The sequence below is a fragment of the Centruroides sculpturatus genome, unplaced genomic scaffold (genome assembly GCF_000671375.1).
Source record: "Centruroides sculpturatus isolate CEXI.00-Female unplaced genomic scaffold, Cexi_2.0 scaffold188, whole genome shotgun sequence".
NCBI classification, from domain to species: domain Eukaryota; kingdom Metazoa; phylum Arthropoda; class Arachnida; order Scorpiones; family Buthidae; genus Centruroides; species Centruroides sculpturatus.
The window spans coordinates 780,675-808,589 of record NW_019384404.1 but is presented as its reverse complement, the minus strand read 5'-3'; the positions used below and the strand labels follow the sequence as shown (position 1 = coordinate 808,589).

The window sequence follows — 27,915 nt, the reverse complement described above, 5'->3', positions numbered from 1 at the left end:
TTCTTTAACACATAAAATAAAGAATTTAATAATCTAACATAAATAAGAGTATACAAAAGGGATATAATTAAACAATTCAAATGAGCGATTTAGAGAGAATATGGATGCAATTAAAATATTTGCGTCGAGAGAGAGAGCTCACAAATTCATTTATAATCATACTACTTCAAAATGTGCTTTGTCTATCTTCATCTGTATTCTATGATCATACTTTGTTTCATGGAGAGGTCCTGATTTGGCACAATATTAAAAGTTTCTTCCTTTCTCCTAAATTAACTCATTATTATACTCGATTGGATACAACTAAGGGCATTGGCCTTATGGAGCAAATATGGACTACGTCTCTCCTCTATGAGATCTTCTGACATACTCCTAAGGGCATTGGCCTTAGGGAGCGAATATGGGACACCTCCTTTCCCTATGAGATCTTCGGACGTACTCCCCGAATCATGCAGATCTTTGACTATATCTCATGATTTGCGACCAATCAGCTTATTTGTCTTCTCTCACGTGAACGGATGAAAAGGAGAATTATTGAGGGGTTGACAATTTCCAGGATGGTGAGATTTGTGATAGATAACTGGAAACAAAAGGATGCGTCTACTTCCGTTAAAGGAAGTGACTCTTTTATCAGTTTTCCCACGTTAGAAAAACGATATTTTCACACCAAAATGAAAAAATATTTTACTTTATAATTTTAACGTTATATTTAAATTGTTAATCAGACTCACAGATCTCGCACATATTTTACACAGCATTATTATTCTTATTATTATTTTGGAGGTTGTGGGACATATTAAATTAGTTAAAAAGTGAAAAATAATTATATCATTCAATTTCAAGATTTATTTTATATCTTAAAAATAATTAATTATATCCTGGGAAACAGATCACTTTTTCTCTAAATTCTTGGAAATGAGAACCCTATTATGTGTACATATACATTTATTATGTTAAAATATTTATTTTAACAAACATATGTATCAAATACAAAATAAAATTTTAAAGATATGTTTGTCTGTAATAATTCACTTCCTTTTTGTTATATACTGCCCCGATAGTTGGAAGTTTTTACTAATTAAAACAACTCCATGCAATAAGTAGTTCAGATTAGTGAGAATGCATTGTACAAAGCAAATAAATTTAGTTAGAATGAACTTTAGATTTAAGTGTTTTTATTTGAATTTTTCTGATAATTGCATATAAAAAATAAAAAAACTATCATTTAAACCAGGGGTGTCCAACCTTTTTGTTTCTTTGGGCCACATTGGAAGAAGTCATGGAGTTTTGGGCCACAAGTATAATATATATACTTGTATATTTTGGTATATTTTGGCCCAATCCTTAAATATACAAGTATATTTAAGAATTAACATGTCTAGATTATAGTAATAAGCATTAAAACTTTATTACGAATAAGGATATTTTAAAAAATTACTTCTACAGACACTTTCAATTTTTATTTAGAAATAAATAAAANTAGATCCGCTGCTGGTCAAGGGTGTCACGATTTGTTATTTTTCAATTAGGTGTGCCACTCAATGAAAAAGGTTGAAAAACACTGCAATAACCCAAAAGGAAGGTTCACTTAAAAATATTTGAATAATTACAAGAACCTTTTTATTAACATGTGCAAGACAATTGTATTGTGGATGGTCCAATAAACCATATTTTTCATCATAAATGTTTTTAAAAAACACTTTTTGACACAAAACAATTAAAATTTATTTATTTAATGTGGAGAACTTGTGCCCCTGTACTCCCTGTATCCCTTGTGGATCCACCCCTGTTCTATGTATACAGAAACAAATTTAATTTTAATGTATGAACATATGTTAAAATTAAATTTGTTTCTATATAGTTTACATGGAAAGGAGAGCACTACTGACAGTTGAAATCTGACAAATTGCCAGTAGTGCAAGATACAAATTTAACAACTTACCTTTCAACCAGTAATAACTTTAGTTTAAAGACATTAAAAATGTTTAGACAAAAGAAAAGCTTTTGATGAATTCATAATAAATTGCAAATTAAAATTGGTAAATAAAACCACACTATTGCATAACTCACACTTGCTTTCAAATTGCTTTTTATACATAAAATTAGTTAACTATACAAAAAAAATGGTGTTTTGAAAATATTAAAAATATTGGTTTACTAGTGATGATTATTCAAAGCTCAAAAAATCATCATTAAAACTGAACTGCTATAAAGCAAGCCATTGTATTTTCCATAAATTTACTGTCATAACACACTATTCCCATAATTTCATTGAGATTACATTCTTGGAAAAATAGAATTTGAATGATATGATACTACTGAGATGGTCAACAAAAAATATACTTCAAACACAATATTTATTAGTTATAAAAAGAGTGATTGTAAAACAGGAGCTGATTGAATTTATTTTTAATTAGAAATTAACCAATCATCAAGTAGAATTTTACAACATACAAATGATAAAGAAATAAGTGTTTATCAAAAAATAATTATTCAGTTGTAAATAAATTTGTCATTATGAAAAATAATTTTAAGAATGAATTTAGATCATTTCATTGTTTTATTTTACTTTAAAAAGAATAATAATCATAACAAAGTAAAAACTTTTATAGGTTGATAGTGATATAAGAGCAGATGTTACTTCAGTTGTTTATAATTACAATGGACATGGTAAGTTCATTTTTATTATGTATAAATAAATATAGAAAATACTTTTTAAACTGAATTTTATATTATAAACGTTGCATAAAAGTACATATCTGAACAATTTTGAATTATAAATGTTCATCATTAAGGGACCAATATTATTACTTTTATATAGTCGTAAAACTTTCAAGATTTCTGTGTACATTTAAAATAGTACATTTTTGTTTTGAATAAACTATGGTGGTGTATAACCTGCACTATAACATAACCTTTAAAAAATTGCTAGAACTGAAATAAAATGGTCACATAACTCTACAAACTTTGAAGTGACCATTGATAACATAACACTTATTCATATGAAGTTTAGTAGATATCATCTAAAACATTCTGTTTATTTTTCTGTTTCTTCCATTTACTTCGATTAGAAGCTTATTGTAGATGCAATTATAAAACATGTAATATTGGAAATGATAATGATAATAATTGGATAATAAATGGAAATAATGATGATAATAATTGCTAAAATAAACTAAACAAATTAAATATGAAAAATTTTAATGTCAATAATATCTAGTGACACCAATTTGTGAGAGTCCATTGTTCAGTTCTTATTCATTGTCAGTGCTGGATCCAGACAATAACACAGTGTTTTTCAACCGGGGTGCTGCGGCGCCATGATTGGGGTGTTGCAAAGTTTAGAGCCTTTAGGCATTTTCTTGGAAATTTACTTAAGTGCAGTTCAAGATAACTCATTGTCAGTTCTATTTTGCTACGAGATATCTAGTAAGCAAAGAAACTATGACTAATTGCATGTTAATGTAATGTTCTACGCTACGTGTACGCATGACTTGTCACGAGTTCGCCCAAACCACTTTGCTTGGCCTTCATGTTCCCAGTCCCAGTACNTTTCATCATAAATGTTTTTAAAAAACACTTTTTGACACAAAACAATTAAAATTTATTTATTTAATGTGGAGAACTTGTGCCCCTGTACTCCCTGTATCCCTTGTGGATCCACCCCTGTTCTATGTATACAGAAACAAATTTAATTTTAATGTATGAACATATGTTAAAATTAAATTTGTTTCTATATAGTTTACATGGAAAGGAGAGCACTACTGACAGTTGAAATCTGACAAATTGCCAGTAGTGCAAGATACAAATTTAACAACTTACCTTTCAACCAGTAATAACTTTAGTTTAAAGACATTAAAAATGTTTAGACAAAAGAAAAGCTTTTGATGAATTCATAATAAATTGCAAATTAAAATTGGTAAATAAAACCACACTATTGCATAACTCACACTTGCTTTCAAATTGCTTTTTATACATAAAATTAGTTAACTATACAAAAAAAATGGTGTTTTGAAAATATTAAAAATATTGGTTTACTAGTGATGATTATTCAAAGCTCAAAAAATCATCATTAAAACTGAACTGCTATAAAGCAAGCCATTGTATTTTCCATAAATTTACTGTCATAACACACTATTCCCATAATTTCATTGAGATTACATTCTTGGAAAAATAGAATTTGAATGATATGATACTACTGAGATGGTCAACAAAAAATATACTTCAAACACAATATTTATTAGTTATAAAAAGAGTGATTGTAAAACAGGAGCTGATTGAATTTATTTTTAATTAGAAATTAACCAATCATCAAGTAGAATTTTACAACATACTGACAATTTATATTAAATATATATAATTTTTTATCTTTCAAATAACCTTATTATATATTATATAAATTACAAAACTTGATGATTGGTTAATTTAAAAATTATTCTGTGTTGTTCCATTTTGAGATTTAAATGTATTCTGAGGATGGCCTAAATGTTTCCAGCCTTTATTCAGGATTTAAACATTTCTAAATTATAAAATGATTTTGGTGTCCTTAGCACCATTTTTAAATATAAAATTAGATATGTTGACTTTTGTGCATTTTGAAGATAAAACACATACATATACATTTTATTTATCATCCTAAACATAGATGACTTTTTCAGAAATATTAGCTTCATATAATGATGAAGACATCTATACTTTTGATTTAAACAATGAAGATGTACTTCAATATAAGCATAAATATCGAGGTCATAGAAATAATCACACAGGTAAAATCAAAAGTTAAACATCTCAAAGATTATAAATTAGATAGAACTATTCTTATTATTTTGTTTACTTCTTACAGTTAAGAATGTTAACTATTTTGGACCAAAGAGTGAATATATTATTAGTGGCAGTGATTGCAGTAATATTTATTTTTGGGATTCTGACACAGAACATATTGTGCAATGTCTCAATGGTGTAGAAGCAGATTTGGTAATTGAATTTATCATATTTATTATTAAACTGGAATTTTATAATAATTAAAAAAACCTGGAATTAATAAGTTTTTTTTATAGGTTAACTGCCTGGAGCCACATCCCAGTTGTCCAATATTGGCAACAAGTGGATTACGTTGTGATATTAAAATCTGGATGCCATCTTCAGAAAATCTTCCAAATTACGTTGCAATAAAAGATGTAAGTTTTCTAATTTTCATAGTAAACATTATGAAAATATGGAAAAGTTTATATAGTGAAATCTTAAAGATTAAACATGTTTTAGATTCTAAAAGGAAAGTTTAGTTTAATTTCTCAAAATTATTATGTTGGAATAATTATAAATTTTTTATATAAGCATTTCAAGCGTGAAGACATCACTTCTATATGCTTATTTTTCAAAACTTAATACAGTATACTATAAAATATAATAACAGTTGTGATGCTGTGATAGTGGTGAGAACATCATTATCATGTTTCCAGCCTTATGATTTACTACAGAAATGACCTATCGCCTATGTCAGAAATACTTTATTCTACTTCATACTGATTCTAACCATTCTTTTTTTGAACTCAAACCCAATTTTTCTCTCCTTGTCACCTGATTCATTACATCTGGTCGTCATGAAAAATAAATACAGTGGTGCCTTGTATAACGGACGCTGTGAATAATGGACTTTCTGTTTGACCGTTACATGACTCGAGCAACGGACTTGCTGCGAACAACGGACTTTCCGTTCGGCAGTTACGTGAGACGAACAATGGATTTTTTTCGAACAAGTGCGAATGATGTTTCCACTCTTTTGCCATTGCTATTTTTAGGATATATTAGTATTATTAGAATGTATTATTAGTATATCTGAAGTAGAAATGTAATGTAATATATGTTGATGATTTAAATAAACATTAAATGTAATGTAATATATGTTGATAATTTAAATAAACATTAAATGTAATGTAATATATGTTGACGATTCAAATAAACGAAATGTAATTGTGTAGATGCCGAGGTGGCGGGACGAAAAGAGGTTGTAAAAAACAAACGGAGCGAGAGTAGCTCGTAGAAGTGTTTAGTGATCTTAATTAATAAAGAATTATTCGTATCATATAATCTGGCAAGTTAAGTCATTTATAATGCATCATGGCTTCTAAAAAAACAGAAAGGTGATTTCAATTGAAACAAAGCAAGAAATCATCAGGAGTGAAAGTTGACAAAAACTTTCTTGTCGAATGGGGAGAGGTTCAGGAGTTTACCAACACTCATTATCCAAACAGAGCTGAGGCCAACAGGATCAATGATCTCTACGATGACACCTTTGTCCGTCATTTCCGACAGGTGTTAAAGAAGAAAGAGAAACAGACCACCTTGGTCATGTTTTTCAAGAAGCCAGCGGGCAAAAAACAAAGGATGGAACAAGAGAAGTTGACCCTGCAAGTTCCGGTAGCCTCTCCTGAATCTGACTCCGATTAAAAAACAATAAAAAAAAGACCCGCTGCAATGTGTAAAAAGTCTGTATCTGTATGAATGTGTAAAGAAAGTGTTCTTCCACCTCCTCCTCACAGCATCTGACTACCCAGCATAATTGGTGTCTGCTCCATTTTCATTTTTTATGGTATAGTACGGTTATTTTATGCTGCGGAACGAATTATATGTTTTAACATGTATTTCTATGGGAAAATGCATTTCGTATAACGGACGTGCACCTGGAACGGATTAAGTACTTTGTTCGAGGCACCACTGTAATGGAAAAAACTCTCCAGCCTGCCAACCCACATGCATGTGAAGAGTGGAAATACAAATGTCTTTGAAGGTTTATATTTTTAAAAAGTTCCTACATTCAACATAAATTTCCTGCATGGAATAAATGAATAGTCAGGCTTTCCTTATAGTTAATAAGTTTATTTTAAATTAACATATTTGAGGATTTTTATATAATTTTTTAAATAATTAATGACAAAATTGAAAACTGTATTAATGACATTGTTCTCACTATATCATATATCTTTTCTTAAAATTGATTCAATAATGATTATATATTATTTTATATTTTTCCAGATATATATAATGGTATATCTGGAAAAGTGTAAATAATAATAAGCCTATATAATATAAAGTATAATATAGTATATATGATTTAAGCTTATTATACTTTATATTATCTAATTGTATATACATTTAACATTTCTAAGTTTCCTGTTTTTGTTCACAATTTATTTATAAAGTTAAGGTTTCTGAATACAAATTTTATCTTTCAAATGCAAAATGTGTTTTAAGACTTACTTTGCTCTTTTCTTTAACACTTCTTTAATATTCAGAATAATTTAACACGACTGTGCATAAATTAACAACAAACACATAACCATTAATTATGCAGTAAAATACTGTATTTACTAATCAAATGTTTTTAGTCCTTTTCGTTGACCTTCATCAGGAAATAAATACATTATGTAATTTAACATGAAAGAACAAAGCCACCTGTATTCTAAAAATTTTTTTACAATTTTCGGAATAATACAAATTATTTTTTAAAGCATGATCTTGCTGTCTATGAAAATAAAAAATTAAATGCCTTATTATTATTAAAGTATAATCTTATGCAATCAAAGTCAATTTTGATTTTATAATGAAATTAATTTGCTTTTTTAATTTTTCAAAATGTATAAATATGTCATTTAAAAATTTTAATTACTATCTAATAAGTGTTAATAAGGTTAAACAGGTAATCTGAAAATGCAACTGTAGTCAATTATTGTGTATTTTTTTTAGCTTTTATTTAATATTAATTTTTAAAAATTGCTTGGTTAATATCTAAAATCTTTAGAATATCTTATAAAAATAATTTAGATGATGTATTTGCATAATATTAAAACTTCTACTTTGAACCTTATTTATTTATTTATTGCATGAGAATTTGTAAGAGAAGAAAATTATTTCATTTGTAAAATTGGTAAAATATTTATGTACTTGTGTCAATAGATTAAAAGATATAATCAACAGAGAAAAAAGAAAAAAAACACAGTACAGGAAAATTTCCTGATGGATTGATTTAAAAAATAGATGATTAATTTATAAGAGAGAGAGATTAATATATAATGTGGACAACTGTATCCTTAGAGTAAACATGTCACAAACTCTTCTGGTGAAAGTGAAAGTTATTTTCAAGCTATAATGTGGATAGTAATCAGTGTGTCTTATTGAGACAACAATAACTATATTGTATCTTCAACTGTGATTTCAGAAAAATAATTTCAAATTATTTGTTCAAGTCCAGGAATGAATTGTATGAAGATGGCAGATATTTCTTAATTTCAAAATTTTATTATATTAAAAAAATTTAAGTAATTTTAATTCACTGATCACTGAAAGTAGGGTAGGCCAACTGTCTTTTTTGCATTATTTCATGATGATGTGTTTGTTTCAATTTTTATTTTTTAAATATTGTTATTAGTGTTTATATATATATAAATACATAACTAGCTCATTTGATATAAAAAATAGAATTATTAACTTTCATAAGTATTGATCAGATGTAAATCATTTAAAAAAAACAAAATGTCATATAAATTTGGACAGTATTTTTTGGAAAATAAAAAATACTAAATTTTAATTTTTGATTGTGTCAGTCAATAACCTATCAGTGCTGTTTATCTTTTTTGGAATTTAAAATTATTGCCAAGTACTTTCTCTTAAAAGTCAAATTGAGCAGCACTCAAGAAATCAATTTAAATTTTATAAAATAAATTATTAAAATTGCATATATACAAATCAACAGAATCATTAGTTTTACAAGAATTCTGTCAAAAAGTGACACAAAAAAAGCATAAAATTCATGATGCTGCTGCTTCACAATACAACAAAACAAATAACAGACACTTGGTAAAAGACTAGTCATCCATAAACAATTGATATTGACATTAATATAAAATTACATATTCTTTTTAAATATCAATTTTTATAAAATGAATGGTTCTTACATGTTGTTATATCAATACACCAACTTTATTTTGTTCAAATCCATTTTAAAAATTCATAAGCTGTTCAAAAATGTTACTTAAAGTTTTTCTACCATGTTTTGAAACTGTGTCATATTTTTTTATAAGCACAGTGTAACGTAATAACAATCACTTGGCACTATTCACTTCTTTATTTCACTTTTCGTTGATACGCGTTTACACAAGAGGTCCGAAATGTGTGTGTAAACGCATATCAACGAAAAGTGAAATAAAGAAGTGAATAGTGCCAAGTGATCGTTATTACGCTACATTGCGCTTATAGAACAAAGTTACTTCAAGTTGTTAAGTTGAATTAAAAGAAAATCAAACTCCACTTTCTACAATTAAATATTTTGTTAAAATTTGTAGATATGGATTCCAAATACAATATATGCATCAAGCAAACTAAAATAAGATTTTCTTAAAAGAAAAAGATTTTTGTTTGTTATAAAATCATTTGCTTAAAACATTTATTAGCAGCTCTAGAAAATATACAAAGTTCAATTTTTTTTATAAATATTTTGCTATATTGTGTGTTATAAATACAGTATTATAATGATATTTATAGTATATAATAAAATGAATTCTTGTCAGTTTCTAATTAATAATAATTATCTTAATAATAATAAATTTTTAATTTAGCAAACAAGTGCCAATCTGAAAGAACGCCAAGAAGAGATCAAAAGAGGATACGTGGATGGAATCAACAGACAAATGTGGTCGTTCTTTGTCCAGAACATCCGTTTGGCGGCAAGACGAAGAGTGAGCTATAAAAAAAATTATAAAATATTCTTAATTTTCTGTCTCATAATTGCTTTGTAATTTACTTTTAAGGCGAGACAACGACATCAAGACGATTCCAATTCCAATGACACAGACAGCGAAGACGAACTGGAAGTTCCCCATATCATTCAATGTACACAAAGTTGAAAAATTGCAATTTATTTATTTAGAAAACAAATGAGATGTTCAAATATATTTTAAAAATTTTGTGTTTAATTAATATTTATTAACAAAAATAATTGTGTAGACTTTCTCTTATTAATATATTCAAGTAATCAAATCAATGTATTATTAGTCATTTTATTACAAAATAAACATTTATAATTGTACAGTGGAATATGTCACCAAGATGTATATTTTTGTGGAAATAAAATTTTTTCACTATAAATAAATAAAATTCTATGGAAGTAATCTGCTATATTCTAAAAATAAACTTGATTTCTTGACTGTTTCCCAAATTCTGGCCGCGTAATGAAACCTGAAAAAAAATAAATTCGTTAAAACTTAAGTTGATTAAACGAATTTATCATGCGGAAAAAAATACCAATTTTTTTCGGATAATGCGGTGTGCGTCAAGAGACTTCGTGGCATGGAAAGTACTTGACGAATGAAAGAATTCGCTAAACTTTCAAATCCGGGATGTCCAGAATATTCCGTAATAATTTCTTCCCCATTGCCTGAAATTATCCAAATTATCACTGTAATTGTATATTTTTCCGATAGATGGAGCTACCGTCGTCTACTACTACTAATTATTATTATTTAATAAAAATCATTAAAGACAACCGTCTAAACAGAATTTGTCTATAAAAATCGAATCGAAATAATGACCAAATACTAATAAATGAATTTATAACATTCTAAATCTTGAGCGACAGTCATTAAGCTTATCCAAAGTTTCTTACACCAACAAAGCTTGCACAACTCTCACTATAAGTAAAAGCTAGAAACGGTAATTTGTAACCGTCTCTATCAAGGGGTGAGTGACTGTTCGAGGATCGACAAGTGAGGGCAGTTCTGCTGACACCCATCAACACATTCATAGCACCACCCAATTATTTTTATTGGGCTAAAGGGTGCAATTTTTGGAGCCCGAGAGGGCGCTTTTTACTTATAATTAATAGCAATCTATAATGTGCGGTACTTTAATTATGCAGTTTTTTTTAGAACTTCAGATCGATTGATCAAAACATTGATCGATTATAACGAATTAAATTAAATCTCTATTAAATAACTTACATTACTGAAAATTTGACACGATATACAAGTAAGTCTGTTATATCTAATACTGTTACCCGCGACTTCGTCTGCGGAGGTTTTGCAAGCAAACCCCATTTACATTCAATATTTCAATAACCATAGTAATGTTATATAACACCTACCGCTGAAAATGATGAGAATTGCCGAGAATCAAACAAACTATTTTCAATTTGATCAATTTTCTGGAACGTTTACAATCGTTCTATAATCGAACCAATATGCAATAACAAATTCGAATCTAAAACGGTTCGAACATTTTTAAAATCAAAATAGATAAAAATATTTATAACAATGTCTGAAATGTTATTAATTTAATACACCTAAGTACTCGATGAAGACTAAATCCTCTCCCGCCCGCGGGGAAATTTCGAAAAATTCCTTCTTAGCGTGCATTGCCATGGCATACCCCTACTAAAACGCAGATAAAAACAAAAAATCGCACCTAAAATAGTACAGTAGAAGCCATTCTTCCGGTTAAGCCTTAATGCTCTCCCTCTTCCCCCGCGGGGGAATTTCGAAAAATCCCTTCTTAGTGTGCGTTTCCATGACGTACCCTAACTGTCTACCAAATTTCACCTCTTTAGGTTAAGCGGTCTGCTCTGGGCGATGATGAATCAGTGAGTGAGTGAGTCAGTCAATCAGGACAAGCAATTTTATATACAGTATTTAGATAGCACCACACTGCTACTGGTAACTCAAAATGACACTTCTATCATCATACATAAACATAGATTCTATATATGTTTATGTATGGCTGTTGAGAGACTTGTTTACCGAAATGCATACCAGTATTGATGATAGAAGTGTTATTTTGATGTTCCAATAGCAGTGTGATAAGTCTCTTATCTCTACTGTAGTATTTGAGATACTAGTTTCAATAATTCTTGAGACAAGAAGCTCTTTTATAAGATAATATACAATAGCTTATGTCTAAAATCAAGCATTATAAAAAATATTAAGACTTTCTCAAATATACTGTACACGGATAAATGATTGTGTACATTTTTCTCCCCTCTTAATTTTTAAAAAACATCGAGATATCGAGAGAATTTTAGCTATCTGTTCTAATATCATTGATAATTACATAAATATCTTTTCAAATCTGAAAATGTTTTCTCTTTCACATAAATCCTCTCATTTAATGTTGTGTTTTGAACGAATTTAAAACGTCTATAATAATTACACTATTTACTTTGTAGGCCCACCAGTGGCCGAGTGGTCTTCTTACCCTAAGCACTGGGAGTTTGGTCGTGGGTTCGCGCCGCGATCGGACAGGCTGGCTGCTTGGAGTTTTCCGGGTTTTCTCCTTGCCAATAACGACTAAATAGGAGGCCAATTCCCCTCGCGTAACATCGCGCCCCAGAGAAGGCAACGGGAAACCACTCTGGGTACTAACTTTCCCTAGTAACGCCTTGGCGTACTTACTAATCTGCGCCAGGTGTGGCCGAGGTCGGGACAAACCTGATATGGCACCATGAGATGAGATTTACTTTGTAACAAAAATTTATCTATATAATTTTTACGTGCTTATAAGATATTTTTAAAAAATAAAATTATAACATTGTGCAAATACTGTATTCATTTCTTTAAAAAAATCCAAAAGTTTTTCTGGATCATTATAAAATTTATTGCATTACTATTTGTTACAAAATTTGTATCTCCCAAAATTATTAGAAAAACGTATAAGAGAAAATAATTTATCTCGTTTTACTTTCCTGGCCGGCTCTGTTATATGTAACGGAGGGGGTAACTATGGCAATTGGTGAAAAAAGGACCCTTCAAGATTTTTACATTTTTGGACTCGGAACCTGAAATGTTGAGAAATGCAAAAAAAAATCGGGTTTTTTCCTGTATGTATGGATGTTAATGTTTATATGATGCAATTCTGTTCATCAACTTTGAAGCTTAATAATAACTGCTGTGCTTTTTGTCGAAAATTTCGAAATTTTGCAGATTTATTAGAGGGATTGATGCTCTTAAATTTTAGTGATTAAAGGTAGAGGGAGTGGAGAAATAATGGTGTCGTGTGTATCTCCAGTAGGATCGGAATTAATGACGATTTTACTCGTTTTAACATTTGCAATTTTTTATAAAACCCATTCCTACCCTCAAAATTAAGCTTTCTGCTATTTTATAATAGTTAAAAATATAAAAAATTTTTAAAATAAAATATGATAACAGATGGCGGCATCAAATGTTGCCGGGAAAGTAAAAGTTGAGCAACTCGTTGCTGGATTTTTCCATTTGTACAGTAAAACAACCAAGATCAGTTATAGCTAGAATTTTTGTGACATTGGTTTTTCAAAAAATTAATTCCATTTCTCTTCAAAATCTTAGATCTTATGCAGAACTAATCTGTTATATGCAAAATAATAGTGTTGAATACATTATACTTGTCTTATCCATTTATTGTTTAAATTCATACCCTATAATTCTTTTTAATAAGTTAATATCCTAAAATACAGAAAATTTTGTATATTTTCCTTGTAACTAACAAAAATTATTAGTGGATTCTTATCAATATCCATGTAAGGAATTTTGCTCACATTAATCTTTGCTGTCCTATATTTAATACTTTGCTACATATCTTTGTTTATTTAAAACAGATCTATATGAACCACTTCAAAGTATGTGGTATGGGATTCCCATCCAAATACAGAGATCAACATTATGTTCTGAACATAGATGATGCTGATATAACACGAGTAAGTGCCCCAGTAACCTGGTAGGGAAATTATGGTATGGTAGATTCAATTTGTAGATGTAGATGAATGACAATTCATTCACTCACAAATATGAAAAAATAATATTTAATTATATTTCTGTGAATAAATGAACAAGCATATAAAATTTTATTCAAAGTGATAACACTAACATTTTCTGACAGACAGTAAGAAAATTTCATGAAATAGAAATAAAACTAGGAATTATATAGTTACTGCTTCATATATTTACTACATGTAAATGTGATTTTAATTTGTGAAATAGTCAATCCAATAGTTGTTCTTAATAAATTCACTGTCTAAACATGATGTTTGGACACTATAATCCAAACTTAAAGCTATTATTATAATTATGATCAATATTATGATGTATACTGTATTTCCTCAACTCAAAGACACATTTTATTAGTTCAATTTAGTTCACTTCATTTTAGTTCAATTTAGTTCACATGTATTGTGTATTTTTATTAAAAAATTGTCTTAATTTTCATTTATACCAGTAATATATAGTAAAGCACTCTATATGTAAATATATGTCTGAAAAGACTGATAAAATTTCAGTCAAGATGAACCATAAGATGGCAGAATGTCAAACTATGAGTTTGTTCATACAACAAACTCATAGTTTCACAGCTTTTAACAAATGTTTCAATGTATAATCTTTTACTTTAGAATGAAACATTCACAACTATTGGAGTCACAACTATTTAATACGATTAAGTGCTTTTTGGATTTTACCATTCCATCTTTAGACCATCATATGGAATGGTTTGTTCTTATATCATGTTTATCTTTTATTTAAAATTTTTATTGCATATATTTTTTGAAGCTACAGTAATCAGTAGTCAAGTAGACATAATTCTCATACTGTACCTCATTAACAGCAATAAATTTCAAAGTGATTTTTTGCTTATTCAAAACTGAAACATCACTGATAATGGGTAGTATACTGCCCTCAACTTTTGTTATTATAGAACACTTCAAATATGTAGACTTCCCCTACATTTTGATCACTTGATACCAATCAGCTAATAATCTACAACTAACTTTCCCTCTCTAAGAGGCAATTTACTTGGTGAGATTAATTTTGCAACATTTAATTCTATAAATATGAAGAAAGAGACACAAGAATAAAACAAATATTTAATGGTCTGTAGAAATTCTGACTATAGTTTCAAAAAGAACATTGAAATATCTATTATCTTTATCACAAAAAACTAATTATGTATTAAGGAAACACCCTAATGAATTTATATGCATAAATAAAATACTTCATTATAGAAAGGTATAGGAATAGTCTGAAGACCAACATAAAATGACATAAGTGCAAAACCTATAAATAGTACTCCATTGTATTTCATTATTGACATTATCTGGGCTGGTTTTTGACTGTTAACTGCCTGTATGCTACAGATATTTGGCTACACCTATCAATACTAATTGCAAGTAAATTCATAACCTAATCCAACCCTACCCAACCCATGAGAGCTTACTGGTATGTTTTATGAGAGTTTCATATTGATAAGGGTAAAATAGCCATAAAAATATTTAATATATATTCATTTTAATTTTATCCAAATCAAGCTGCCTCAAAAAATAGCATGAGTCTTTATTCAGTTATATTTTAGCATCACTATAAAATAGAATTTGCAAATTAAAATGAAATTAATTTAATGAAAATTTCCTTATTTAATATATAAATACATTATATAAAAATTAAAGTAAATATGAATACAGTAGAGTTCCGAAAACTCGGAACTCCAGATAACTCGGCCACACCCTGGCAGGGCAAAAAAATCCTTAATTAATTAATTTTCATTACAGACAGCTTTATGCCTTATAAAGTATTTTTCTGGGGTCTGTCTTATCAGGTAAATTACTGTACACAGTGTATTCATTAATTTTCATTTTCATGTAGTAAAGGCTCTATGCCTTCATAAAGTTCGTACTTTTCCTTTGTTTAAGGGTATTTGGGCAGTTTATTTTCTGTTGTATTCTCAAGCAAACAATACATACAAGTACAGTACAGTATTTTCTGAGGAAACACTCATACTTATTTTTTTTTAACCCCATTCCTGATAACCCAGCATTTTCACAAACTCGGCCACCCTTCGGTCCACATTAGGCCGAGTTTTCGAGACTCTACTGTATTTAAATTAATAACATTCATGCACATCTCTTTATTTATTTAAATTTCCTTTTGGTTCCATTAACAATTAAAACAATGGTATAAGTATTGCTTTAAGATTAACAGTATGGGAGTAAAAGCACTTTCACAATGAAAATTAAGCATAAACATAAAACTTGTATGTACCTATGTTATTTCATGCATCCATTCACACTGAGTTATGTAAATGTAACCTTAAACTTAATCATAAGACATTAACATAAATAAAGCTTGGAGTTTGCAAACTTTAAAAGTTTATAACTCCAATTTTAATGCTTTTTACATGATTTAAAACAAGAAACAATCATAGTGATTATGGAATTCCCACTGATGAATTATTCTCTGATTCAACGGATGAATCCCCCATCACCTGTTGCTTGCACTTTTAAGTTTTCTGATGCAAAACACCTAACATGTATGCTTTGGCATTATTTATGGATATAAATAACACTGAAGCATACATATCATTGACTGTCATGCAAACATCAATCTGTTTCATCACCAACCACTATATTAAAATAATATTAAATTCAATAATAATTTAATATTATTATTGAATAACTAATTATTGAAATTATTTAATAATATTATTTACTTTTAGAGACAATTTAAATATATCTCAATAGAATATTGATCTCTTTCATCAGCATTATTAGGCCTACTTTTCATGGAACACTGTTTTTCCTGATTTAGCTTTCACTTTTACAAACAGATGCCTTTCCTGTCTGTAGCCCTCCCACTTTGAATTTTAACTTAGGCCTATTCAGAGCCACTAGGCTCTGAACAGGCCTAAGTTCTATTGAAACCCTGTTCAGAGCCACTAGGCTCTGAACAGGGTTTCAATAGAATGTTAACATTATATTAATAATCTATTAGTATTTCAATAGAATACTGATATAACATTAAAATTAAATCTAAAATATATTAAAAATAACTTAAATACTATATAAAAACGTTTTTCCTCTTCTGCAGTAAATATTTTGATTGCTCACTTCAATTATTCTCCTAAGATAAATATTTGCAAGAAACCCTATACAAAAGAAATAATTATAAATCTAATCAAAAAATATTTTAAAAATTAACCTTGTTCTTCTCCAATTTCCGGAATAAGAAAGAGATTTACTGAAGATTGATAATATTTCTTTGAAAAAAACTCCATGCATACATGTCCTAATGAAACAAAAGCNTTACAGGATTATGATCAGAGATAGTAGGATGCTTGCAATGTGGTAGCATATGAACAGCCGTAGATAGGAGTAGAGACTGTTGTTGAGCCTTGACATTTGTAGTTCTGATGTAGTACTTTAGAATCTTTTCGACAATACATAGTGGCAAAGGAAGGAGCTATTTTTTGTAAACATAGTTTATATAAAGTTAGTGAAAATAATGTGAAATATTTCCATTTAACATTAAAGGCAGTCTTCATCTTTCAGATAACTTGCTTTATCATACATAATACTTTAATACTCCTATATCATTTTTCACATACCTTAATTAACACTACAGAATCAACATTTCTTTACAGGCTCTGCATACACATATGCATGACTACTCAGAAGATTTCAAAAATATTTTTTTTCATATCTTGTCTTCAATACTATACAAATATAACTTTGTCTTGGATTTTTAATCTTTATTTTACAAAAGTTATTATTTATTATTATATAATGCGCTTAAAGAACTTATAAAATGCTATAAAATATATAACATTTAAAAGAAAATATAGTATTTTCTTTTATTTATTATTAAGATTTGATTTAGTATTATGGAGTGCAATGAAACCTTCAAATTTCAATTACAATCAAATAGACAAGTACAATGGCAAGGCTGATTTTAGGGACAAGACTATGTCTCAGAGACTCAGGGCTGGACGTGATCGTTCAAACTTCGCCAACCTTGACCATGGCCACAAGGCATTTTTAGTGAAATTAACCTATCCAATGTCGAAATTTCTCTCCATTGCGTGTTGCCTCAGGTTGAATTTTTGCCAATGCCTAACGAAAATTTCCAATTTTTGAAAAAAAAATAATCATGGCTATTGTATCATCTGAAATTATTTCTTTTATTTTGAATAAACAAAATAAATATATTAATTAATAAATGTATCTATAAATAAAAAAAAAATTATATTTTAGAAGTTACTTTTAATATAAAATTATAACAACTAGCATCATCTAGTTTCAAAAACATTCCAATGCTGAAATGAGATATCTTGGGTCAACCGGTCAAGATCAGCAGTCACGACCAGAGAGGCTTTTTTCAAAGATTCCAAAGATTTTGTCAAAATTTGATTTCACAACATTTGCGTTTCCAACTTTCCAACGATATATACACGTGCAAATCTCACACTCTTGCCTGTTTGTAGAAAGATATTGCCATTTTGTATTTTATTTTGATTCAGTTCTCGGTCCCCGGAGTACCTACAAGTCTAATTTTTTTTTATTTCTGCATGATTTGGTCACCAAATACTCTGTGCCAAATTGCAACTCCTGACAGTCCCTCCTTATACCTCTAAGGTGTGCACCCGTAAGGGGCTGTCCATAAATTACATACGGTATTTTGAGGTGGGTGGGGTCAAGGATTTCTTACGGTTTCTTACTCAGGGGTAGAGGGGGTAATAGATCTTGTCTTACGTAATATTCTTATTTTTATTTTTTGATCTCGTTGAGTGGTGGCGTTTTGAATTTGGCTTCAATTTGGCAGTTTCTATTAAGAACACTCATTGTCTCACGTGACGTGACAGAGTGACACATTTTTTGTCATGGGAGAAAGGCCGTGTGGTGGTTTCTCTCTTGTTTTTTATTGGAATAAGTGCACCACTCCTATGGGTGTATAACACTAAGAATACATAAACCAAAATACATGATACAAAGTACAGTAGAGCATCATTTATCCAAATCAATTGGGGACTGGGGTTGTTCGGATAACTTATTTTTCAAATAACCGATTATGTACAAAAAAATATATTAATTAACCTATCCCATATTGAAATTTTTCTCTGTTTCGTGTTGCTTCGCGTTGAATTTTCATCAATGTTAAACCTAACGAAAATTTTTATAATAATAATCGTGGCTATTGTATCATTAAAAATTATTTCTTTATTTTGTACAAACAAAATAAATATATTGAAAAATATAAAAAACGAAAAAAAATTATAATTTAGACATTAATCTACTATCAAAAATGTTCGAGTGAGCACGACACACATTCCGACACAGTCCTCAGAAAAACACCACACAAAAGTACCAGTGCTGCCAGCTAAAACACACACATCAACAAAAAAAATATTGGAGTAGCCAAAGATATAGCCAAAGATTGCAGCGCCACAGCATTTGAAAAATTTAAATTTGCCGACTGGAATACTTTCGGTTAACTGACGTTTCGGATAACTGACTTTCAGATAAACGACGCTCTACTGTAAATATAAAATTAGTATTCAGCTTTTAGTAAAAACTAAAATATAAAACTAGTAATTATAAATAGTCTTTTCTTCCATATTTTTTGAACATAATTGTAAAAAGCATCAAACAATGGTTTCTGAACAAGCTTATCAAGTGGACATGGCTGCTTGAAACCAAGTGTAAAGATTTCTCATTTCAGAGTAAGTGTATGTTGATTGTAAATTGGACAATGATAGATCATATGGTCGACGGTGTCTAGGTTTTCTGAAGAGCAAAAGCAAGAGACAGTTTCTGCCCAGTTATACATTGCCAAGTAGCTTCTAAAATTACCATGCTCGATAAGTAGTTGAGCAGTAGCAAACGTTAAATCTCTAAGTAGTCATGAGAACCTACATTCAACACTAGGAAAATAAAGTCTTGTTATTCTACCAGTTTTACTACTCAATTGCTTTTACTAATTCCACTTTTGGATAGCATTGTCATGAATATAATTTTTAAGGCTGCTATGTGAGAGAGGGATGTTGAGTGTAGTCCAAATCAGTGTCCTTTGCAGCTGACTTAGCCTCAAAGTCGGCTTTTTCATTTCCTAGTATGCCAGTATGGTCAGGAACATATATAAAAGTTATCTTATTTACAAGATTTTTAATATGTTGCTGGATATATGCGATTTTATTGCTATTGCAATTGCAATTGGGATTTAATAGCACTTTTATGACAGACTGAGAATCACTGTAAATGTTGATAGATAGAGTTTTTGTTTGGTAGTGAAGTGGCCCACTGAACAGCTTGGTAGTCAGCATCTTCTTCAGCTTGATAGATGGAGGTATGTGGGAGGTATCTGTACCCTCTAACATATTTTTGACAAAATATGTCAGTTTGGAGAAAGATACAGATACTTGAGCCGACAAGAAAGGAGCTTTTGGACACGTCTGTGTAGATATTAATGTCTGCATGATTATCCATGGAGGAAGCAGATGACACCAAATAACCTTGTTTACAGGATTATGATCAGAGATAGTAGGATGCTTGCAATGTGGTAGCATATGAACAGCCGTAGATAGGAGTAGAGACTGTTGTTGAGCCTTGACATTTGTAGTTCTGATGTAGTACTTTAGAATCTTTTCGACAATACATAGTGGCAAAGGAAGGAGCTCTGCTAGTATCAGAGAGGCATTAGTAAAAACAGTTCTGCAGCACTTTGAAATTCTGATGGCAAACTGGTTTTGAAGAGAGAATAATTTACTTGCTACTGAATTTTTACTAGTTACATAACCACAGCCAGAGGCCACGTAAAGTAGCATTGGTTATATTGCCCCATTATATAGAGTTTTATAAGCTTTATTATTTAGTCCCCAGCTGCTAAAATGTGCCAGGTGCACCTAGCACATTTTAGCAGCATGTAGTTTATTTTCTTGGCCTTAGCCAAGATGTAATCAATATGGCAATGGAATGTGGTTTCTCTCTATTCTCTCTTGTTTTATTTTGTATGACGTTTATGTTTACATGTGCACTTGCTAGTCGATCTGGCAAAGTTTTTTGCGTCTTTTGTGAAAATTAAAATTAATATAAAAATAAATATTATGACATTGATTAATGATGATAATAATAATAATAATAATATTGTTAATAATTAAAAAATAAAGTTCTTAAAATAAATTGCTCATTTGAATTCATTAAATTTTTATATTTTTAAATTTGTTCACATAAAGTCCTTTATAAATAATAGTACATATTAATTAACTAATTATATATTTTGGACTTAAGGTTTTTAGGGTTTCATAGAAAAACTTTTTTGGTTAAAATCTTTCTATAAAATCATGCCAAAATATTATGTAAGATAGGGAAGGGGAGGGGGATCAAAAAAAATATTACGATTTCTTACACAGGGGTGGGTGGGAGTCTAGAATGGCCGAAATTGCCCTTATGTAATTTATGGATGGCCCCTAATGGCACCGCAATTTTATAAACAAGACATAGTCTTATCAAAAAATGTCTAAAATAGCTGGTAGCTGGTCAATTGACTGACTAAACTAGCTTGGGGAAAAAAACACAAAACAAAATTTAATCTTAAAATAACATACTAACTCATTAGTAAAAATTCTATTAAATTATAAGTACAATACAGTGGTACCTCAGGTTACGAACGCCCCAGCATACGAAATTTTCAGGATACGACATGAAATTCGAACATATTTTTGCTCCACGATACGAACAAAAACTCACCATACGACGTTACATTAGTTCGCATTTTTCATTTGTTTTCTTACTACATTTATTTTTTTAAATGTATTACGTGGCTTTAATTTGAGTATGTTTTTCGTGTTGGAACGAATTATTTGGTTTTACATGTAATCGTATGGGAAAAGATGATCCACCTTACGACATTTTCATGATACGATCTCAGTTTCGGAACGGATTAATTTCGTATCCTGAGGTACCACTGTAAATGTAAAAATATATACTGTATATATAAATTCTGAAGTATTAAAACTATATAATTTAAATTACTAAAATACTTAAAAGAATATGTTTATTTGTGAGGGCTATGTACTGTACCTACTCTTCATTAGTAGGTTTGTCAAAACTAGATGTATTATATAATACATTTCATAATGTTGTTAAATTTAACTGTTATAATTTTGTAGTTGTTGTTCTAATAGTAATGTATTAGTAAATATCTTGATGAAAAATTTATTATGATATCTATACTTATAATTTTGCTGCTATACTTATCCTAAACTTTTGCTTAAAGAGATTTTTATATACAGTGGTACCTCAGGATACGAACGCCCCAGCATACGAAATTTTCAGGATACGACATGAAATTCTTACATATTTTTGCTTCACGATACGAACAAAAACTCACCATACGACGTTACATTAGTTCGCATTTTTCATTTGTTTTCCTTACTACAGTTATTTTTTTAAATGTATTACTTGGCTTTAATTTGAGTATGTTTTTCGCGTTGAAACGAATTATTTGGTTTTACATGTAATCGTATGGGAAAAGATGATCCACCTTACGAAATTTTCATGATACGATCTAAGTTTCGGAACGGATTAATTTCGTATCCTGAGGTACCACTGTATTATATTATTTAACAAAAGACTGTTTTAAAAAGAAAATACTTTAGAAACGTCATACAGAATTTTAATATTTTAATTTTAATGATTTTTACCTGCTTGTTTTAATTTAGACTTTTGAAATATTAATGACAGCAATTCTTGCATTTCAATAAGACAGCTTGGAGAATAATCTGCTCTCTGGCATTTATTTTGAACAAATACTATTTGAAAAGATAATAAAAACTAAATTAGCTACAACAGCATTTTAAATATATGTAAAATATTGAATATTTTGATTCTCAAAATTTAAAATAAAACAATTTTATATTTAGTTAATTTTTTATTTAATATATTAAAAGTAAATATATACTACATGTAGAAAACTAAAAAGTTTAAGAATTGTAACAAAATTAAATACTGTAGTTATATTACTTTTGTTCTTGCATTTTATTTCAGAGGACACTATTACCATTCTGAGCTGTAAAAGTATTCTGAATTCTATTCTCCCTTGGGTTTAATCTGGTGTTGATCACCTGCTGCTTATCTTTTTGCATAATACTTAATTTTTGTATTTTTACCTGATAGGTGTAAATTTTATTATTATTTTCTATTTTTTTTTATTTTACACCTACCTCTCTTTTTAGTTTTTTTATGCAATTTTGAAATAACACAGTTGATAAAAAAAAACTAACCCTCTTTTTACAGAATCTATTTTTTTTATATAAAAAATCAACTACTCTTTTTGTTGAAAGATTGGTTTTAAAATTATATGTTTCTAAATTGAGAGTTCATTTATCTTTTTTTTAAGCGCAGTACAGTACTGTTTGTATATTAGTGAATACTGTATGTTGATTTTGTTTCTTATGCTACCATGTCTAACATTATTTGTATGTAAATATAGTAATAATAAGTGATATTAGAATAAAAAAAACTCATTTTTCTTCTGTAAATTGCTTATTTTTTCGTTCCATTGAAGTTATGGATCCTATCAAGCATTTTTTCTACAGAATGTATATACTGTATTTTTTTTATGCAGCATTCTTTGGAATGTATCCACCACACACAAAAAGAGGATTAGGTGTATATTATATACTGAAAATCTAATTATTTGAATTTTGTACTTAATTTTGTTTTGTATATATCTATTCAACTACAGTAGAACCTCGATTATCCGGACCTCTATTATCCGGATTGTTCAAAATAAACAAAAATTTTACGAATTTGCTGATTTGCACTTGGCAAATAATGATACTGTTTATGATGGAACATACTGTACATGATACAATAATGATACTGTACATGATGGAATGCATAACTTTTTTTGTTTCAACAATGTCTCACTCAGCACAGTGGCCAAAAACTGTTAAATATATTTTGTGTCGTAATAAAAATATAACTTGACATACGCATTTATAAATAATTTTATTTTCAAATTACATCATTTCTATGACCAAGGGCGCCATAAGGCATGGGAAATGTGGGCCACCACCTATGCCTCGCAGTCCGAAGGGGCTTGCGCTTTTCTCAGTTTGATGATGCATTCTTTCTCCATCAGCCATTTCATAAGGCAAGCCTGTATTATATTTAAAGATCTCCAAACAGAAACACTGAAAATTCTGAATAGTAATTCTCTGAAAGTGTTTTTCAAGATACTAGCATAGCAATTTTAAGGTATTATAGTGGCATTACCTACCAAGTAATCAAATTACAACTGTAATCATTTAAACACCTGTCTGAAACACAGCTGTAGGCCAAAGTTTACAGTAATGGCGACAATTTTATCTGGGTACATAACTTTTTGTCAATGAGTATACTTTACTTTTTCTGATATCCAGGAATTTTTAAAAAATATTTATGGTTATCACAGACATATAATCTGTATGATTATGTTCTTGTATTCTAATGCAAAATACTACAATGAATGCACTTTAATTATTTTAAATTTATGAATAAAAGAAGCATACTATCAAACAAAAATTTGAATAGTTTATCAAATGTATATAAAACTGGCATATTTAGCTTGTATGTTGCACAAGCTGTTGACAACAAGTAAAAGTTTAATAACTTAAAATACTTTTATTTTAATAACTTGAAACTAAAGAATTCAAAATCAAATAAAATATAAGAAATATATTTATGACTTTCCTCTTTAGGATTTTTGACTATGGACTAATGAATTAATCATTGAAGCATAGTAATCAGAGTAATGAATGGTTAGTTCATGCCACATTAGACACACTGTAAACAATGATCTTTTCTTGCCATGTGCCCATAATAAAATATGTGTTGCAAAAACTGGGGTACCAAATTCTTGTCTTGATCTCTTCCACTATGCCAAAATAACTTTAATGTCTTTACTGTTAACATAAGTTTCTTGCACTGCATAGGAAAGTATAATATCCATAAATGTAAGAGAAGTTCTTTGGATAGTTGAGACAACTTATTTGTGGTAAATTGAAAGGATGTCAAATATAAACAAAAGACAGGAAGCATAGTATGTATTAAATTTGGCTGAAGATTCAGAGGGAAAATTTAATTTGAAAGGTTTTCAACACCAGTATCAAATATGTGTTTGAGCCAACAAAATAGTAGATGATCAATGCACACTCAGAAATTATACTTGCCTACAGACAAATGGCACTATTAAATTTGACCTGTTTGATAATGTTCCTTTTCACTAATAATTACAGATATATCAATCACATTTTATGTAAAAATACAAAAATATAGTTTCCTAATGCTGTATTAACCTAAATAATTATAAGTTTTTAAAAAGAAAAACACCTTAAAATCACAAAAAAAAATAATCTCAAAATCTGAGTGAAATGAGAAAAATTTGAGTTCAGATTTAAAATCAGAACACTTAATTTAAACTAAATTGAAATAATTTTCTCTACTGTAAAATTTGTGTTGCTTTGTGTGATAATTGGATATATTTTAAGAAATAAAATATTCCAAGAAAAAAAAATGGAAACTATATATTTTAATATAATCCAATTAACTATAAAATATTCAGCTCTCATCCCATTTAACCTGCAGCCTGTATCAATGAAAATCATAAGAAATTTAATTGTATTCTAATAATGTTTAATATTCTTTTGATCCATGCCACCTCTTCACTCACCTAAAATTTCATATTTTAAAAAGTTTTTTAACTACAGTGGGTGATTGGTCAATGAACAGTTCGGACTATGAACAAATCAGTTAACAAACACTTTCGCAAAAGATTTTTATGTTCAGACAACAAACACCTCACAGAACAAACACAAGAAGCGAAATAATGAATACTGATTACTCTTCCATTGTCTTCAGGCAACAAGTCGGAACTTTTCGAAGTGCAGGAGACGTTGACATCAATATTCAACCCAGTATATACTAATTGGATAGTATTCCTCCGAACTTTGAAATTCTCTCTTGTAAATCCAGCCTTTTATTTTTCTGACAGAAACAATTCTTTTATAGTATTCATGAGATTGTCAGGTGGGCACTTGTTAAGTTTTGCGTCAATTTTTATTTTCGAAAGGTGAATGTATAATAGCAAAGATAGAGAGTGGGTAGAAGATGCTGATGTTGCTGGGCAGTATGGTTTAAACAGGTCTACAGTAGGCAGTAGTTCAATATTATCTAAGAAAGATACAGTATAATTAAGAAGATTCAAGCAGCTAAAGGAGTAACAAAAATCACATCTGAGAAATAAAGAACATTGAAGAGCTCATAATGGAACCTGAAACGGATCTGACAACAGAAGAACGCCAAGAACTCTTGAATGAAGAACACCAATAAACTTGGCGAGATATGTTTTCTTCTGAAAAAGAGGATTAATGCCAACAACCTCTATTAAAGATCTTTTGAAGAAGTGGGAGGATATCAGAACAGTCTTAGAATGGCATCCAAACCAAGTTGAGGTAAATAGGCTTAGGGATCTCTACAACAACAATGCTATTAATTACTTCCAAAAAATCCCGAAGAAGAAAGAAAAGCAATCAGCATTGGACAGATTCTTTAACACTGCACAAACAGAAAAAACATGACTGAAAAAATGCAAGACTGTGTATATATGTATATTTATTATTACATATAAATAAACATAGTAAAAATATGTATAATTTATTATTTATTTTTTCAGTCTCCAGAATGGATTAATCAAATTCCCATAAAAATCTACGATAAATTGATAATCAGTTAATTTGAATAGCAAATGCAGTCTTGAAACGAATTGTGTTTGTTAATCTATCACCCACTGTATGCTTATTCATTGACATAAATTTTCTGTAAGCGTCTAGCATACTTATATAAATTTTCATTTTTGATAAGAATCATATATATATATATATATATATATATGTTTGGAAACATTCACATAAAATCAATCATCTTTAAATTATGATTAAATTAATTATGAAAATAACTTTAAAATATTCAAAAGTAATACAATAATAATTAAAACTGATATATGAGATATACCTATATGAGGATAATATTCTGTATTCTCTTCTGGAGCAGGTGTTCCTTCATGTGGATTAGTTGGTGTTGCTGGTTTCAACATTTCTGCAGATTGTATAAATCTGTAAAATTACATTTCAAATTAGCCAGTACATTTAAAAACTTCAAGATATACATGTATAAAAATAAATATAGTAAACCCGAAAACATCAATAAAAAATTTTTTATCCTAAAAAAGTATCACAAATGCTACAAGGATACTAATTAGCAAAACCAAAATAAAAATCAAGTTCAATAATAAATTCAAAAATTAAAAATTTTGTAAAAAATAAGTAAATGAATAAACTTTTCACCAAATGTAAATTTTTGAATTTACAACAAGCAATTCATTTTGATAAATTGCACATAACCAACAAACACTAAAATAAAATTTCTACACTAATCATGATTAATTTTTGTTTCTCTATATCAAAGAATATTTTTATTTATATATGAAAATATTCTCAGAAATACTGAAACAAAAATCTTGCTTTGCTTACTTACACAATTATGATTAATATATTAATAGCTTTATTAGTTTTAAGTTAGCTCTTATTCAATTAATTTAGTCAAAACTTAATAAGTTTATCATTAGCAATCAGCATTTAGAATAACAAGTTTACTTTCATGCATTGGTATAATTTTTTTAAACTTTAAGTTTAAAAAAGTTACATTTAAGTTAAATTCTAAAATTTAATTTATGCCCTTTTTTATTAACTTACTAAAAATTACCTTAGAAGATTTGGATCAACAAACCAATCTTGAACTAAAATGATAGTATGACACACAGCCATTAAAAATGCAATTATCTGTAAAGACTATTAAAAATTTTTTCATAAAGTTAATTTATAATTTGAATTTACATAATGTATATATTACTAGTGTATATTTTAAAAATAATATTAAAAAATATATATTCAGTCAAACTTCCATATTATGAAGTCTAGACCATAAATTTCTCTTTTAAATAAATTTTTCTGTAGAATGTTGAAAATATGTCCTTTTAACAATTAAATATGTCCTTATTTGGTAAAGTTTAATTTCTATATGACAAAACTTTTGAA

General features: G+C 28.9%; 2 protein-coding genes and 1 non-coding gene across 4 annotated transcripts in view; 2 read left to right on the top strand and 1 right to left on the bottom strand.

Annotated features, from left to right (window-relative positions):
- Positions 1-9,940, top strand: part of LOC111618762 (DDB1- and CUL4-associated factor 8-like) — a 42,905-nt gene extending 32,965 nt beyond the window's left edge. For both annotated transcript variants that reach the window (XM_023360336.1, XM_023360335.1), the window contains exons 7-12: positions 2,613-2,670; positions 4,659-4,766; positions 4,844-4,974; positions 5,058-5,177; positions 9,612-9,731; positions 9,804-9,940. In XM_023360336.1, coding sequence (XP_023216104.1) covers positions 2,613-2,670; positions 4,659-4,766; positions 4,844-4,974; positions 5,058-5,177; positions 9,612-9,731; positions 9,804-9,899 — 633 coding nt within the window. In that variant the 3' untranslated portion in view covers positions 9,900-9,940. The remainder of the gene's footprint in view (positions 1-2,612; positions 2,671-4,658; positions 4,767-4,843; positions 4,975-5,057; positions 5,178-9,611; positions 9,732-9,803) is intronic.
- Positions 9,941-10,038: 98 nt separating this feature from the next.
- Positions 10,039-27,915, bottom strand: part of LOC111618763 (protein SMG9-like) — a 50,436-nt gene continuing 32,559 nt past the window's right edge. The window contains exons 8-13 of the mRNA XM_023360337.1: positions 27,584-27,669; positions 26,834-26,934; positions 22,483-22,590; positions 16,986-17,072; positions 10,297-10,429; positions 10,039-10,230 (exon numbers count right to left, since the gene is read on the bottom strand). Of these exons, the coding sequence (XP_023216105.1) occupies positions 10,152-10,230; positions 10,297-10,429; positions 16,986-17,072; positions 22,483-22,590; positions 26,834-26,934; positions 27,584-27,669 (594 nt within the window). The 3' untranslated portion in view covers positions 10,039-10,151. The remainder of the gene's footprint in view (positions 10,231-10,296; positions 10,430-16,985; positions 17,073-22,482; positions 22,591-26,833; positions 26,935-27,583; positions 27,670-27,915) is intronic.
- LOC111618779 lies at positions 10,715-10,845 on the top strand. The gene has a single exon (XR_002755643.1). It is a non-coding gene; the product is annotated as a U4atac minor spliceosomal RNA (small nuclear RNA).